This window comes from Plecotus auritus (genome assembly GCF_963455305.1).
Source record: "Plecotus auritus genome assembly, chromosome: 2".
In the NCBI taxonomy this organism is placed as follows: Eukaryota; Metazoa; Chordata; class Mammalia; order Chiroptera; family Vespertilionidae; genus Plecotus; species Plecotus auritus.
Genome location: NC_137771.1, coordinates 229,612,372 through 229,630,323, shown reverse-complemented (window position 1 = coordinate 229,630,323; position 17,952 = coordinate 229,612,372). Strand labels below are relative to the sequence as shown.

At 54.0% G+C, this 17,952-nt stretch overlaps 1 protein-coding gene across 1 annotated transcript; it reads right to left on the bottom strand.

Annotated features, from left to right (window-relative positions):
• Window positions 1-16,969: 16,969 nt before the first annotated feature.
• Window positions 16,970-17,533, bottom strand: KRTAP27-1 (keratin associated protein 27-1; the record flags this gene model as incomplete). Its single annotated transcript, XM_080654734.1, is given in 3 exon segments — window positions 16,970-17,209; window positions 17,211-17,281; window positions 17,284-17,533. Coding segments are annotated over 3 exon segments (561 nt in total).
• Between the last annotated feature and the right edge of the window lie 419 nt (window positions 17,534-17,952).

The following is a 17,952-nucleotide window of genomic DNA, read 5'->3' as shown; positions in this document are numbered from 1 at the left end:
CCCGCGAACGAGGTCGGAGGTGATGTCCCAGAAACGAGGTCGGAGGTGACATCCGGGGAACGAGGTCGGAGGTGACGTCCCGGGAACGAGGGGGGACGAGTCCAGCAGCCGCGTGGCCGCCGAGGGCATCTTCTCTGGTGTTGGTGGCGGATGCTCCTCTCAATCTCAGCGGTCCCTTCCTCTGGGGAGCTTGGCCTGAAGGAGGCGGGACCTCCATAGCCATGGTGATGCGGCGGCCGCTGGGCAGCATCCTCCACAGCCACGCCCGTCGGAGGTCCTGCGATGCCCAGGCGGGTGGGAGGCGAGGGCCGTTCCCCGGGGCAGAGACTGAAGCTGCGTGGAGAGCTTTTCAGGAAGAAGAGGAGGGTCTCAGGACCCAGGCAAGGAGGACCTGTCACCTTTCCACATTTATGTAAACATGTTTGAAACATCCCCCAGAGCACGCCACTTGGTGCAGATGGAACGCAAGGTCTCTCCTCGGAGTGTCATTTTTTTTTTCTGGTTCACGTAGCGGAAGAAAAAATATTTGACATCTCTCAGGAAGGATTTTCAAGCCGTGAAACACACTTTCTGAGAGTGTTACCCAGAAACCCCGGGGGCTCGCCGCCTGTCACTGTGTCCAATCACGGAGGCAGGGCTGCATCCTATTGGGCGTTTACTGAGAAGGCCAGCCCACCCAGAAGACAGGGTGCTTACAGGCAATGACCCCTGTCTTCCAGCAGGTGCGGGGCACAGGGCTGCAGGGGAAGGGGGCGGTGAGGCTGGGGACGGGATGCAGCTACGCGCAGGCTGGGGGTCCTCAGACGTCAGCTGTTGTCCTTAGTCACCAGGCAACGAGATGATGGTGATGAGATGATGGTGATGAGATGGTGGTGATGAGATGATAGTGATGAGATGGTGGTGATGAGATGATGGTGATGAGATGGTGGTGATGAGATGATAGTGATGAGATGGTGGTGATGAGATGATGATGGATGAGATGATGGTGATGAGATGGTGGTGATGAGATGATAGTGATGAGATGATGGTGATGAGATGGTGGTGATGAGATGATGGTGATGAGATGGTGGTGGTGAGATGGTGGTGGTGAGATGGTGGTGATGAGATGATGGTGATGAGATGATGGTGATGAGATGATGATGGATGAGATGATGGTGATGAGATGGTGGTGATGAGATGATGGTGATGAGATGATGATGGATGAGATGATGGTGATGAGATGGTGGTGATGAGATGATAGTGATGAGATGATGGTGATGAGATGGTGGTGATGAGATGATGGTGATGAGATGGTGGTGGTGAGATGGTGGTGGTGAGATGGTGGTGATGAGATGATGGTGATGAGATGATGGTGATGAGATGATGATGGATGAGATGATGGTGATGAGATGGTGGTGATGAGATGATGGTTATGAGATGATGGTGATGAGATGATGGTGATGAGATGATGATGGATGAGATGATGGTGGATGAGATGATGGTGGTGAGATGGTGGTGATGAGATGATGGTGATGAGATGATGGTGATGAGATGATGGTGATGAGATGATGATGGATGAGATGATGGTGATGAGATGGTGGTGATGAGATGATGGTTATGAGATGATGGTGATGAGATGATGGTGATGAGATGATGGATGAGATGATGGTGGTGAGATGGTGGTGATGAGATGATGGTGATGAGATGATGGTGATGAGATGATGGTGATGAGATGATGATGGATGAGATGATGGTGATGAGATGGTGGTGATGAGATGATGGTTATGAGATGATGGTGATGAGATGATGGTGATGAGATGATGATGGATGAGATGATGGTGATGAGATGATGGTGATGAGATGGTGGTGATGAGGATGATGATGGGATGAGATGATGGTGATTGAGATGGTGGTGATGAGATGGTGGTGGATGAGATGATGGTGAGGAGATGATGGTGGATGGATGATGGTGATGGTTGATGGTGGATGATGTGGGTGAGATGATGGTGGTGGTGTGTGGTGATGGTGTTGATGGTGAGGTGATGGTGTGTGTTGTGATGTGGTGGTGTGATGATGTGGTGGAGATGTTGGTGTGTGATGGTGATGAGTTTGGTTGTGATGTGTGTGGGTGATGTGGATGTGGTGGGTGTGATGTTGGTGTTGTGGTGTGGTGATGTGTTGATGGTGGTGTGTTGATGGTGGTGAGTGTTGGTGGTTGGTGTGGTGATGGATGATGGTGGTGTGTTGTGTGGTGGTGTGGTGGATGTGATGATGGTGTGTGTGATGGTGGTGTGATGTGATGGTGGTGGTGTTGGGGTTGTGTGGTGGTGTGTGTTGATGGTGTGATGTGGTGATGGTTGGTGTGGTGATGTGTTGTGATGGTGGATGTGGTGATGGATGATGGTGTTGAGTTGGTGGTGTGTGTTGGTGGTGTGGTGATGGTGTGTGTGGTGGTGTTGTGGTGTGGTGGTGGTTGATGGTGGGTGTTGGGTGGTGGTGTGGTGTGGTGGTTTGGTGGGGGTGTTGGTGTGGTGTGTGTGTGGTGGATTGTGTGGTGTGGTTGTGGTGTTGGTGGTGTTGGTGGTAGAGATGAGGAGATGAAGTGGATGAGATGAAGGAAACGTAAGGAAAATGTAACCCCTCTTCACACATGAGAACCGTAACCCCATGTACACACACACACACGTGTTCTGAGGTTTAACGTGTGCGATCACTTTTCAGATTCACTAAGGGCCCTGTCAGGAGGGAGCCTAGGGTCACGTCGCACACGTGAGGCTGTTGGGGTGGGACTCACAGATGGGACTCCAGGGCCCCCCATCCGAGCCCTTGTCCTGGTGACGTTACTGCCGTGTTTCCTGGGAAAACAGCGGAGGGCTGCGTCCGCTCCGGGTGGTGACAGCTGGTGGCAGCAGGAACAGGGCGCAGAGGGGGACACAGACCACAGGGAACCAGCGGGAATCGCAGGGTGCGGGAAGCTGAGGACTGGAGGGACCACGTGAGCAGGAGAGGGCGGGGCGCCTGCTCCTGGGCTCCCTCTGCCTCAGGTCACACTTGTGAAGCCAGGGGAGACCCCTGTGAGTCTCCCGTTCGTCCTGGTTACTCGTGGTTTTCCCCTGGTGAATTCTGGGGAGGCGATGGCCGCGTGGGGTGCTCTCCTGGTCCCTCCACGCAGTTGGTCTCCTGGCGATGACAGCTGGGGGTCCCCACCTTCGCCAGAGCGTCCATCCTGTGAGTGTCGTCGGGTTTGGCTCCCAACTCCCTTCCTCTGTTCACCCAGAACAGGGCTTCCCACGTCTCAGCGCATGGAGCGCAGGGTCCCGTGTCCTCGCCCCCGTTCACCTGTCACTGCCGAGCGCGCTGATGGGCGTCTATTCCTCCCCTGTCCCAGCTCTTGTCCTGCTTCCCGGTGACCGTGCTGCCAGGGGGTGGGATGGAGGCCTGTGTGTGGAGTGCTGTCCTAGAAAGACGCGTGAGCCTGGCTCGGGGCCACGGTCACGCTGCTTGAAAGCACTTGGGTCCCCCTGCCCTTGCCTTCAGCTCCCTACGTGCACTGAAGGGGCACCTATCGGGTCTGCTTTAGCACCGAATGAACTCCGGGTCCCCCCGTTTTCTCTCTGCCGGGTGTGAGTGCTAATAGCCGGGTGAGCTCCACGTACTTCCCCTCCCTCCGCAGGGTCCTCCCCCCTCTCCCCCCGCCCCCGAGTCTGTGCACTTCCCACACGCGGTGCTGGCCAGGACGACACGGCCATGACCTCGGTGCCTCCTCTGCAGGCTCGGAGCTCCCTGTGTCTCCCCTCTGTCTTCGGGGATCAGAGCCCTCCTCCTGTCGTCCAATGTCCTGGATGCCCTTGTTTCAAATCCTTCGCCCGTGTTGTGATTCGTCGACGGGAGAACGGGTCCTGTCCCTGGGACCCCCTCCTGGCTCCACGCGGACGTGCAAGTCACCGCGTCTGAACCCCTGTTTCCGTGGAGATAACACCTGATGCAGCAGAACCCCAGCCTGCCCAGCGGGTGGCGCATTGTCCCCGCACGGTCAGCAGCCCTCAGGAGTCACATCGGTTCCGGGTGCTCTGACGTGGGCCGTGACCTCTGACCTCTGTGGTGTTCCTCCTTCAGACCCTCAGCCCACCTCATCCGAGAAACCACGTCCGGCAGGTGGACACGGAGGCACCGCACACAGTTCCTGGGCAGGACCCTCAGATTCCCAGGCCCGTGCCCCTCAGGACCCTCGAGGCAGCGGGGCTCCCTCAGGCTCTAGGCGGGGGGCTAGGGGCCAGGTGGGCACCCCGGGTTAGAGAGACTCCCCTGGAACTCCCTCTCCCAGAGCAGAGCCGGGCGGACGCCGAGTAGGACAGCGGCCCTAAGGGAGCGGGGGGGCTGAGCTGAGGGACCCTCCCAGCAGGGGGGGGGGTCCCCGCGCCCAGGGCGTTCTCCAAGGCGCGCCTCCTCCTGGGCAGGTGCTCACCCTCCCGGCTCCCAGCAGCTCTGGGGACACCCCCCCCTTCCTTCCCGCCCGCTGACTCCCTCCCTGATGGCATTCCATGAATAGTTGTCCTGCGGCCGGGGACACACCCCAGTGTGGCCTCAGGTCTTCCTGCTGCGTCTAGGCACTCTGTCCCCCCCTCCCCCTCACGCCTGGGTTCTCAGCAGCGAGACGGAACCCCTTCTCCCGGACCGGGCACAAGAGGGGGCGGTCAGCCACGATTTTATCCGAAAGTCGTGGGGACCACACGCCGAAGGCCAGGCCAGCGGCTCCCGGAGCAGGACCGAGCCCTCGCTCCCGAAGTTTTCAGCCTGGTGACCAGCAAGATGCGGAAACTATAGACACGTGTGGTGGGTTTTGTGAACCGATTTCAAGATAAAATAGTGCGTTTATCCCAGAATTGTGCCCAGATTACATCCACATGGAAATCTCCCCATGAAAATGCCGACACGGAAGTCCCTCTTCATGGGAACGCTCCCCCCTCCTCCCCCCACCCCCCCAGGTAAAGTGGTTTCCAGAGGCCCCACGGTTCTTCAAGTGTCTCCATGGCAACCGGTGAATTCAGTAGCATTTCTTTGGAGGCTGTTTTTTTCCATTGAAATCCTTCTGCTTTATTCCTGTTTATTATTTCATTAAAATAATCCTAATCCACGCAGTCACGGTATCTTTTAAAGACCTTGGTACATGTCTAATGCCATCCAATAGGCCATTGGATATTGTCGCCATGATGTTGAAAAAATGCTTTGCCATTTAGCTATGGAAAATGGTATCTTACTGTGACCTCATTTACCTTTTAGATGCCTGCTGAGGTCCCCAACTTTGGGTACTTTCATTGATTGTTTAGCTTTCTAGGTGTTGGATCTTGATGATCAATTTTAGCATCAGTTGTAAATAAAAATATTTCACCAAATTTGATGCTTTTCCAAGAACCCAGAAGAAAATGAGCACCTAAAGAGAGTGGTTTAGATCGATTTTTTAAAAAAATATTTTATTGATGTTAAAGAGGAAGGGAGAGGGAGGGAGAGATAAACACCTTCATGATGAGAGAGAATCATGGATAGGCTGCCTCCTGCACACCCCACACTGGGGATTGAGTCCACACCCCGAGCTTGTGCCCTCACCGGGAATTGAACTGTGACCTCCTGGTTCATAGGTCAATGCTTAACCACCGAGCTACACCGCCAGGCATAGCCCCTTCTTTATAAATACTTTCCTACCAACCTAGTTCTCTCCTGCCTTTGCTGTGTATGATTATCATTTCTTATTCACACTCACACTCACACACTCACACACACACACACACTCATACACTCACACACACACACACTCACATATACACACTCATACAAACACTCACATACACATACACACACGCACACACTCACATAAACATACACACATGCACACACTCACACACACATACTCACACATACACACCCTCACACACACACACTTGTACTCACACATACACACTCACATACTCTCATACACACACACAAACACTCACACACTCACATACTCACACATACACACACACACACACATTCACACACACACATTCACACACACACTCTCACACACACTCACATACACACACGCACACACTCACATACACATACACACACTCACACGCTCACACACACACACGCACACATGTACACTCACACACACACTCACACTCACACACACACACTCATTTACACAGCAAACAAAACATTCTGCACGTGTCTTGTGCTTATTGTCCTGACCGTGTTATGGAACCTCATTGGCGACCTTTCACCGAGCCCTTGTTATACACCGCCCACAGTTCTGCACGTTTCACATGTATTACTGACGGACTGAATCGTCACGACACCCCTGTCTGAGTTGGCGTGATTATCATTCTCAATGCGTGTGCGGAAACTTCCGTCCATTCTTAATAAATATCTGCCGACTAACACCATAGCCCTCACAAGATACAACGTGGGTTTTCTTTATCCGGTAAACCTTGACCTTCCTGAGTCAAGCCTGTGACCTCCCTTACGCACTCTCTCACCGGCCGGCCGTGCATGAGGGCGCGCCGACTGTCGAGGGCTGCAAGCAACATGGGTTGGGAAGCGGTCCGGAGGGACCGGAGCCCATTCCAGCACCCGATGGACGAGTGTTTGGCCGCGCCCGGTCAGGGAAGACAGCGTTCCCTGGAGCCGGTCCGGGCCAGCTCCGCAGATGAAGCAAGCGTGCCTCACTCAGCCCGTCCTGTCGGAGCATCCGTAAGATCACTGCGTCATGATCCACGCGAAGACAGGCATTCCCGCGGCCGGCCGTGGGTGTGGAGCGGGGCACCCGGAGAGGCCGCCACGCGGCAGGCCACCTCCTACGGCAACCTCACGCTGCCCCGAGGCTCTCGTGTGTGATGCGCACGGTGTGACGTGATTTCTTTTCTTTTTTTAAAATATGTTTTATTGATATTTTACAGAGAGGAAGGGAGTGGGATAGATAGTCAGAAACATCGATGAGAGAGAAACATCGATCAGCTGCCTCCTGCACACCTCCCACCGGGGATGTGCCCGCAACCAAGGTACATGCCCTTGACCGGAATCGAACCTGGGACCCTTCAGTCCGCAGGCCGACGCTCTATCCACTGAGCCACACCGGTCAGGGCTATGAAACTGGCTCTGCTCACGCCCACTCCGTTCACTCACAGCTCCTCCCCCACCCCCGTGTCAGCGACGGTTTGTACTGATCACACGTCCTGGCTGCCGGATGGGAGACGGGGTGGAGGCATCCCTGCTGCTCTGTCAGGTACGCCCTTGAATTCCGTCCCTTTGACCTCCACAAGGCTCCCGGTTTCCTCTCTGCCTACACCGTGTATTGAGGTGCAGTTCACACTCAGTAAACAAAACATGTGTATTTGGTTACTCCTCACCCAAGGACATCTTTCCATTGATATTAGAGAGGGTGGGAGAGGGAGAGACAGCGAGAAACACTGATGTGGGAGAAACACATCGATGGGTCGCCTCCTGCACGCACCCTGACCTGGGCCCAGGCCAGGGAGGAGCCTGCAACCGAGGTACGCGCTCTTGACGGGAATCGAACCCGGGACCCTTCGGTCCGCAGGATGGTGCTCTATCCACTGAGCCACACCAACCAGGACACTAAACGTATTCACACACACACACACACACTCACACACACACTCACACATACACACACACACTCACACACACACACACACACACACATACACACACATACACTCACACACACACTCACACATACACACACACACACATACACACACTCACACACACTCACACACACACACACTCACACACACACACACACTCACACACACTCACACACACACTCACACACACCCTCACACACACTCACACACACACTCACACACACACACACATACACTCACACACACACTCACACACACACACTCACACTCACATACACACACACACATGCACACATATGTATTTAGAGAGTGAAATTGGATACGTTTGACATTGGTTTGTACCAAGATCACGGTCACATATCGCCGGCCCGTGCAGTTCCTACCCCCATCCTTCTCCACCCCACCCACCCCTCCCCACTTCCCCCGAGCGGCCTCTGGTCCTTCTTCCACGTGTGATCTTGTCCTAACGTTCTAGACCCGTGGTCGGCAAACCGCGGCTCACGAGCCACAGGCGGCTCTTTGGCCCCTGCAGTGTGGCTCTTCCACAACATACCACGGCCTGGGCGAGTCTACGTTGAAGAAGTGGCGTTAGAAGACGTTTAAGTTTAAAAAATGTGGCTCTCCAAAGAAATGTCCATCGTCGTCCTGTTGATCTTGGGCTCCGTGGACTCAGGACTTTGCCGACCCCTGTTCCAGACCGATGACATCACACGGCGTACGCTCACTTTCCTTCCCTCCTTCACTCACTAGACGTATGTTTCGATGCGGCCAGCGTGCGGCGTGCATCAGTAGTTCATGCTTGTATTCCTGTGGGATGTGCCACAGCCTGGACCCCATGATTTGCTTATTCACATGTCCATGGACTGTGGGTTGTGTGCAGTGTTTTTGGGGAAACGACAAACACAGATACTGTGGGCGTCTGGGTGTGCATGGACACCCGTGTTCCTTTCTCCCGGGTGAAGGCCGAAGGGCGACGTGCTCTGAGCGCGGGAGCGGCCAGTGGGTGAGTTTTACAGAAACATCTGATTTCCCAACGTGACCGCGTCGTGTGTGTCCCCACCCGCGGCGCCCACGCGTCGCCCCCCGTCAGCTTACTCAGCAGCTGGTGAGGTCCGGCTCCCCAGCACGCAGTCCTCACTCAGCGCAGAGCAGCGGCCACGGTGGCTCCCGTCTGCCGGTGACGGTGAGGCCGGCTTCCCGCCGGAGCATCGTTTCTAGCGGAGAGACGGCTCGGTGCTGGGCTCCTGTTGGGATGGGGAGGCTCGTTGTCTTCCTGTGGCCTCTGGAGTTCTCTGTGAATAGCTGACCCACCACCTCTCTGTTAGATTGGGGTTCACAGGTTTTTCCTTCCCGTCCGTGGCTGCTCCGTTCAGTCCGGCAGTAGTGCCTTGCTGACAAGCAGACGTTTTTCACGTCGGGGAAGTGCGCCGTATGACCGTTCCATCGTACGGATGTGTTTATGGGGTCGTATCCAAGAAGGCTTCGCCCAGCCTCACGTCTTTTTTTTTTTTTTAAGTTTGTGAAGCCCAAATTTATTTCTATTTAAAAATGCTCCTTGCCGAAGCCGGTTTGGCTCAGTGGATAGAGCGTCGGCCTGCGGACTGAAGGGTCCCAGGTTCGATTCCGGTCAAGGGCATGTACCTTGGTTGCGGGCACATCCCCGGTGGGAGGTGTGCAGGAGGCAGCTGATCGATGTTTCTCTCTCATCGATGTTTCTGACTCTCTATCCCTCTCCCTTCCTCTCTGTAAAAATATCAATAAAATATATTTTTAAAAAAAAATGCTCCAGAGACTTTAAAAAGGCCCCCAAACCCCAAAGGCGTCCAGGTTTAATTTCAGATCGTCCTGACTTGGCGTACTTTCGTTTCTCCTTTTGTGAGGCATCGATTTGATCCTTGTCAATGAGACGCCTCGGCAATTCTAGTTGGAGCGTGGCGACATCTTGTGACTCCCGGTATCTGTCATAAATGGTCATCAGGTCACGAACGATGAGAAACGTAATACCAGGAATAATCATTGAATGTCCTTTCTGAATTATTCTTTGCAACCAGACCCAGCGAGGATCAGTTTGAGTAGGGGCGACCATGATGAGTGTCACCTGCAAAGACTGGTATTCAATGCAGCTTTTTCAGAAAGAAACCAGCAAACACACTTCAAGATGAAACAGCCCAGCCTCACGTCTTCTGTTGGTGGAATCTGATTGTTCTCCTCGCCAATATCTTAGGCCAGCCATGGGCAAACTACGGCCCGCGGGCCGGATCCGGCTGTTCTATCCGGTTCTCTTGCTCTCCCCTCCGCTCCTTTACTTTGAATTTATATTAGTTCGCACAAACACTCCATCCATGCTTTTGTTCCGGCCCTCCGGTCCAGTTTAAGAACCCATGGTGGCCCTCGAGTCAAAAAGTTTGCCCACCCCTGTCTTAGGCTCTGCTCGTAGAGGTCCCCGGGGATGAATTCCCTGCGTTCAATGCCCATTTCTACCCTCGGCGACTAAATAAAACAGAAATCCAGTATAGACGCAAGAATCGTAATAATCTCAGAGTAATTGTGACCAATGCTTGCATTTATACGGCAGTCGCTGGTAGGGATTCATCCGTTGTTGGAAGATAGAGAAACGATTGGAAGCCACAGGGAAAACATATCTCAAAGGCGTAAAGGGTGTGAAAAATGACAGAGGAGGGACGAACGTGAACCCGGCTTGGTGCACGGACAGCCGCACGCCTGGGGAGTAAAGCGATGGATGAGGAGCTGGCCTCTTCCTTCAGACAACACAGCCACAGACTGGCCTCTGAGACTGCCCGCCTCCCCCAGCGCGGCCGGACAGGAACATCGAGGTGCTTTACTGAGACACTGACAGCGAGGAGGGCTTCCTCAAAACGCCGCCAGGTCTGCAGGGCTGGAACCGGGAGGCAGAAGTTGTTGCACTTAAATGCATTAATACATGGACCCAGACAGGCGTGGGATGAAGGCCTGGGGGGCGGGGCCAGGGTGGAGGGGGTCTGTGAGGGAAACAAGGGGGACCTCTGTGATACTTTCAACAATAAAGAAAAATTTTTTTAAAAAAGAAAAGAAAAGCTGACCCTAACCCAGGGGTGGGCAAACTTTTTGACTCGAGGGCCACCATGGGTTCTTAAACTGGACAGGAGGGCCGGAACAAAAGCATGGATGGAGTGTTTGTGCGAACTCATATAAATTCAAAGTAAAGGAGCGGAGGGGAGAGCAAGAGAACCGGATAGAACAGCCGGATCCGGCCCGCGGGCCGTCGTTTGCCCAAGGCTGCCCTAACCGGTTTGGCTCAGTGGATAGAGCGTCGGCCTGCGGACTGAAGGGTCCCGGGTTCGATTCCGGTCAAGGGCACGTACCTCAGTCCTCCCTGGCTGGGGCCCCGGTCAGGGTGCGTGCTTCTCTCACACGGGTGTTTCTCTCTGCCTCTCCCTCTCTCTCCCCCACTCTCTCTAAAAACCAATGGGAAACATCCTCGGGTGAGGATGAAGGGAAAAAGCTGTTGTGTGCGTCCCTCACTTGTTAGGAAGCAAGGCCGGCCACCAGGGGGCAGCAGCTGCTAGGACCCAGCGGGGAGGCGGGAGGGAGCCCCAGGGGTGAGCCTGGCACCAGTAACCACTGTCCCCACAGCCCAGGGTTCTGAGGGCAGGTTGCTGGGCGGGAGGAACACAGACGGAAGGAACAGGGACACCGAGGTGTGGCAGGTTCGGGGCACACACAGCAGAGCGGGGTTGGAGGGGGTCAGAGGCTGGGACAGGCTGCTGGCTGGCAGCTGGCGGCTCCGTCCAGAGCTGGCCGGCAGGGACCCCGTGGCTAAGCAGAGGCGGCCGGGCCCAGCTGGATAGCTACTGAGTGAAGGTGACCCCAGGGAGGCTCCAGGCAGAGCACCCACAGGTAGGGCTCCTCCCGTCTGTGCTGTGGCTTCTAGAAGCTTCTAATGGAGCATTGCCATCCCGTGCAGACCTCATTCTGACCCACATGGGGCTGGCCCGGGCCGGGTGCTCAGTGGGTGGGCGGTGTCCTGTGCCCCGAAAGGTTGCTGGTTCGATCCCCGGTCAGGGCACAGGCCCAGGCTGTGGGCTCGATCCCCAGTGTGGGGCGTGCAGGAGGCAGCCCATCTGTGATCCTCTCTCACGTGGGTGTGTCTCTCTTCTCCCTCCCCCCCTCTCTCTAAAAATCAGTAAACTATTCTACACCCACCAGCACAGGGCTGGACACAGCTGGTAGTTTAGAGGGACCGCGGCTGCTCACACCACAGACAGGCACCCACCAACCCTAAAACAGGGACACAGTCTCACTCACATCCCACCCACCTCGGCGCCGAGGAGCCCGGTCCGACCTTCGCGGAAGGTGGGCGCACCCTCTGTGGCCGGAGGAGCGTGTCCGACCGGCATGTCAGCTGACGACAGGCCCCTTTCGGATCCAGTAGAGGTTTCCCAGGTGCTGAGCGCGGCCTTTGCGTGCACACACGGGGGTCGCAAAAGCGTGGGGTGCTGGCGCGTGGAGCATGTTGCACGGCCTTCTTATAAGGGGGGGTCTGCGTGCCGGCAGCGGCTCCGGGTGCCCGTCGGCCACTCGCTCCCGTTCCAGCCGCAGCCTCGCAGGTGCGCCGGCTCAGGGGCGGGAGCGGAGCTCCGTGAAGACGGCTCAGGGTGAGGACTAGGCACGGTTCTACGAGAACGCAGCCGGTAAAACGAGGGAGGGAGCACCGAGGAGCCGTGCAAAGTGGTCGATGGGTCTTCGCCACAAATATCTAGCCAGGGGTGGGCAAACTTTTTGACTCGAGGGCCACAATGGGTTCTTACACTGGACCGGAGGGCCGGAACAAAAGCATGGATGGAGTGTTTGTGTGAACTAATATAAATTCAAAGTAAAGGAGCGGAGGGGAGAGCAAGAGAACCGGATAGAACAGCCGGATCCGGCACGCGGGCCGTAGTTTGCCCATGGCTAATCTAGGCCCTCAGACCGCCCTCGGCCTCCCGAGGGTGCGGGCCGCTGACCTGGGAGTGGACGCCTTTCAGGACAAAGCCCAGTCCGGCCGATGGGGTCTTCCAGGGCAGAGCCGGGGTGTAGCGGGCAGCCGTTATCTCCGACAGGCTGGCCGGCCATCTGCAGCCGGGGCCGAGTTCTGCCTGACATCGACCCCCCAACACCCCCCACCCCCACCACCACGACCATCTCAAGACTCACTCTCTGGCGTCTCTATCAGTCCCTGCGGGGAGCAAACCAGATTCGGGGGACCAGGCCGAAGCCCCGCGACGGAGCAGGGGGCAGGCCCACTTCAAACAGCCTGACGGACAAGAGAAGGCAAAGGCAGAGGGTCCACGCGGATGCTTTCTCTGCTGAGAGACGTTTCTTTTTTAAAAATACGTTTTTACTGATGTCAGAGAGGAGGGGAGAGGGAGAGCGAGAGAAGCATCCACGATGAGAGAGAATCATGGACCGGCGGCCTCCCGCACGCCCCCCACTGGGGATGGAGCCCGCAACCCGGGCCTGTGCCCTGGCCGGCATCGAACCCGGACCTCCTGGTTCCTAGGTGGACGCTCAGCCGCTGAGCCATGCCAGCCAGGCAGGAAGTGTTATTCTTACACATTTCTTGGATTTCCTCATCTTTTCTCGTGATCTCTGGCTGCGGGTAGGACCTGAGCTCCCGCAGGGCAGGGCGTTGGCCGGTGCTGGAAGCAAGACCACAGAACACAGTGGGGGAGGGGAGGGGAGAGAGAGGAGGAGGGGAGGGGCAGGGGGAGGGGCTGGGGCTCCACCCTCTCCCGTGTTCCCCTAAGAGTCCTCTGTCCTCGAGTCGGTGCCACCGCCTCACTTTGCCTGTGGGGCCGTGGGGCGGCTCCCCGAATCCCGGGGGTGAATTGTCTCCGCGGAAGCAGAGAGAGTCGTGCGACTCGGGCCAGCGGCGTCCCCGGCGGCCAGAGGGGAGCGTTGCCATCCAGGGCTCCAGCCCAGCCCAGGTGCTCAGCGCTGCTCTCCAGAGGCTGGGACGCTGGCTGCTCAGACCCAGCGCTCTGGCTTCAGATAAGGAACAGCCCTGAGGGCACGTCTGGGGCTCCTCGGACACAGCTTTGGGGGTTTACCCATAGACCCCAGCTCCGCCCGCCCACGGAGTCTGAGGCGGTGAGTCGCCTGCTGACCTCCCGGCCTTCCCTATGCACCCGGTCTGGGCTCAGCACCCAGAGCCTTGCCCACGAGTCTCACAGCCCCCCCCACCCCCCGCCGCCCGTCATCATCGGGTTGTGACGTGAGACGGCCGAGGTGGACAGGCTGAGGACTCGCAGGTGATCACACAGACGCGGGTCAAGTAGCTCCGCTCAGCACGGCCAAGGTTCGGAGCCCAAGAAGCTTGATGGACGGCAGAGTTCGCGACCTGGGTGGCCCCGGAGAGCGAGGGATCCGTTCAAGGGCCGGCCCCCCAGCCCCATAGCAGCTCAGCCAGTCCCGCCCGCCCTCCAGTCCTCACACATGCCCACCCACGGTCTGTGGTCTTCATAGCGGCGTGTGCCCACCTCCAACATGTTCTCGGATTCGCATTCAGACACGCAAACATGGTAAGGCAGGGGTCCTCAAACGACGGCCCGCGGGCCACCTGCGGCCCACCGAGGACATGGATCCGGCCCTCCGGGGGCTGCTGCCTGTCCTGCTTAGCAGCCGACGCGTCCCGGGCCCGCAGTGCGCATAGGAATTTGTTCATAGTTTTTTTTTTAAACTGTAGTCCGGCCCTCCAACGGTCTGAGGGACAGTGAACTGGCCCCCTGTTTAAAACGTTTGAGGACCCCTGGGTAAGGGAACATGCTCTCTTTTCCCTCCAAATATTTATACTATTGTCATCTCCTGGAAAAAAAACAAACACACACCCTGTAGAGAGCCGTCTGGGAAGGCACATGGATACTTTTTTAATTCTTATCAGCTGAGCCCAAGGGTACTGGCAGAATCCTCTTATCAGTACTGATTCCCTGTACTTGGAATGAGGAACAAAAAGGACCTTGACCCACCCACAATAAGGAGCTTACTCAGATCCTGATGAATAGGATTTGGGCACACCCGAAACTCCTTTTGATCATAAAATCCCTTTTGGAAACCAATAAAGATGCTGTGTTGTCTGAGGTGAGGGTGACTGTCTCTCTATCAGAGGACAGGAAGCCACCCGGCACCCAGCTTGAATCTATTTCTGTCTCTTGTCTCTTTCTTTCTCTAATTTCTTAACCCCCAGCTCCTCCCCTCAGGAACCTGTCCTTCTCCCTTTCCGCGCAGGACGCGGAAAAGGAAGAAACACCGCACCACAACACCCTATATTATAAAACCCACAAAGCACTGACTAGAAATAACAGCGTGACAATGAAGTTTGCAGTTTTAGTGAATTCCATGTATTTCATACCGAGAACATTTCCCAGCTCACAACCGCGTAAGAAATAGTGAGGAGGAGGCAAGGGGCTTAGAGGCACCGTCCCGGCCGCACACCACACCTCGTGGTCCAAGAGCGCTGGCTGCCGCGGCTCCGAGCCCGTTGCTGAGAGACTCACAGTTCTCGTGCGCCTTTCCACCGAGGGGGCCGTCCCTCTGTAATGAACGGCGTGTGGGCCACAGCGCGCACAGGGCAGGGCAGCGAGGGCGCCTGCGTCAGTGTGGCTCTGGCGTTGTTACCTGCACGGCGGCTCCTCGGAGTCGGACCCTGAGGGTCAAGGACTGGGTGGGCGTCAGGTCTCAGCTCCAGTACCAGGTGGGCTTCTGATATTATATTATTCTATTCTATTCTATTCTATTCTATTCTATTCTATTCTATTCTATTCTATTACATTATATTACATTATATTATATTTATTATATTATTATATTATTATATTATACTATACCATATTTTATTATATTATATTATATTATATTATATTATATTATATTATATTATATTGTATTATATTATATTACATTACATTATATTATATTTATTATATTATTATATTATTATATTATTATATTATTATATTATACTATATTATATTATATTATATTACATTACATTACATTACATTATATTTATTATATTATTATATTATTATATTATACTATACTATATTATATTATATTATATTATATTACATTACATTACATTACATTACATTACATTATATTTATTATATTATTATATTATACTATATTATATTATATTATGTTATATTATATTGTATTACATTACATTACATTACATTACATTATATTTATTATATTATTATATTATTATATTATACTATATTATACTATATTATATTATATTATATTATATTACATTACATTACATTACATTATATTTATTATATTATTATATTATACTATATTATATTATATTATATTATATTACATTACATTACATTACATTATATTTATTATATTATTATATTATACTATATTATATTATATTATATTATATTACATTACATTACATTACATTATATTTATTATATTATTATATTATACTATATTATACTATATTATGTTATATTATATTACATTACATTACATTACATTATATTTATTATATTATTATATTATTATATTATACTATATTATACTATATTATATTATATTACATTACATTATATTTATTATATTATTATATTATACTATACTATATTATACTATATTATACTATATTATACTATATTATACTATATTATATTATATTATATTATATTATATTAGTAGCCCTGCGCACACATCCGTGTGCCAGGAGGTCGCTTCCACCCTCCTGTAGCTCCCCGCCCCCCTCACAGCTTGCTGCCCTGCCCCCTCCTGTAGGTTTCTGCCGCCCACTTGTAGTTCGCTGCCCCACCCTCGTGCAGATCCGTGATCCGGTCATTACACTGCTGGTCGTTACACCTCAGGGCATAATGGATAGTTAGCATATTCCTCTCTTATTATATAGGGTTATATTATATTATATATATTATATTATATTTATTATATTATATTATATTATATTATACTATATTAATTATATATATATTATATTAATTATATTATATTAATTATAATACCAGACTCAATGCTAAGTGTGCATAGATAATGAGCAGGGGTTAGTGTAATGGTGACTTGTTAAGTACTCAGGTTAGTCTCTGGTTGAACCTTGACCTATGACACTTAGTGACTAAAGTAATTAACACAGCCCCGCACCAGAAAGTTCCCCCAAAAAAACAATTTATTGGAACCAGCGGGAGACGCACCCACCCACCTCCAGCCGTGCTCCGTCGTCTTTTCAGAGAGACACCCTCCCCGAGGCCTCAGGAGCCGATTCATCCAACTCAGAGTGTCAGCTCCCTCCACGCGCCGCCCGCTCGTCACGGCTGCCAGCCCCCCGTCACGCAGCAGGTGGGCTCACACACACCCGCAGAAGGTTCCGGAAGCTGCGGCCCCGGCGTGACCGAGACGACAGGTCTGCATGGCCTGGAGTCGGGGCTCTGAGTGTGGCCCTGGCTGGACTCACGGTGCAGAGTCAGGGCATTCTTGGGCACATTAGTCTTGGGGGACCAGTGCTTGGTCACCCCAGGTGGACAGCCCCAGATGGCAGAGCCCCGGGGGCCGGCTCTTTCCCGCCGGGAGAGGCTGAGACGCGCATGTGGACTCGGCCACGGCGCTCCCCGACGGGGCCCTGGGCCAGGCGTCCGGGCAGGTCCGGGGAGGCAGGCCTCTGGGCTGGGCTCCTGTGGGCGGTCGGGCCCTGGGCCGCTGCCGGTTCCACCACGGGCCTCGCCCACGGGGTCCAAGAGCCAGGTCCTGCCGTGGCAGCTGCTGGGCAGAACCAGCCCCCCGTCCAAGATCACGGGACACGGGGCGTGTTCGATGGCCGCGAGAGGGGGCGCCTTGTAGAAGCGCCTCGGCGAGGGGCCGTGGCTCGGGGGCATGGTGGCGAGACCCTGGGCTGGACTTGGCTGTGAGGCCCCGACACGCTGGTCTGCCGGTGAAGCTCTGCTCTGGGAGGTTATGGACACGGGGCCCTGGGCGGCGCCTCCGCTGGGTACTCGCCCACCTCCCCACCTTGCGTCTCACCGGCCTGGGTGCGGCTGGCTGGCAGGGAGGCGATGATGTAAGAGAGGGGCACCTCCATTGGCACCTTGACAGCGGCTTTCTGGCCCGGCTGACTTGCCGGGCGGGTTTGTCAGCCGTGAGTGCCCGGGGCGCCGGCCAGCGCTGCTCTGCTCCCTCCCTGGGCTCTCCGCGCTGCTGAGCGGGCGACGCGACACGCGTGTGGCAGAGCCGAGCGGATGTCAACATTCAGCATTGGAGCTGGGAGAGATGCCCCCTTGGCAAAGCATGACCAACC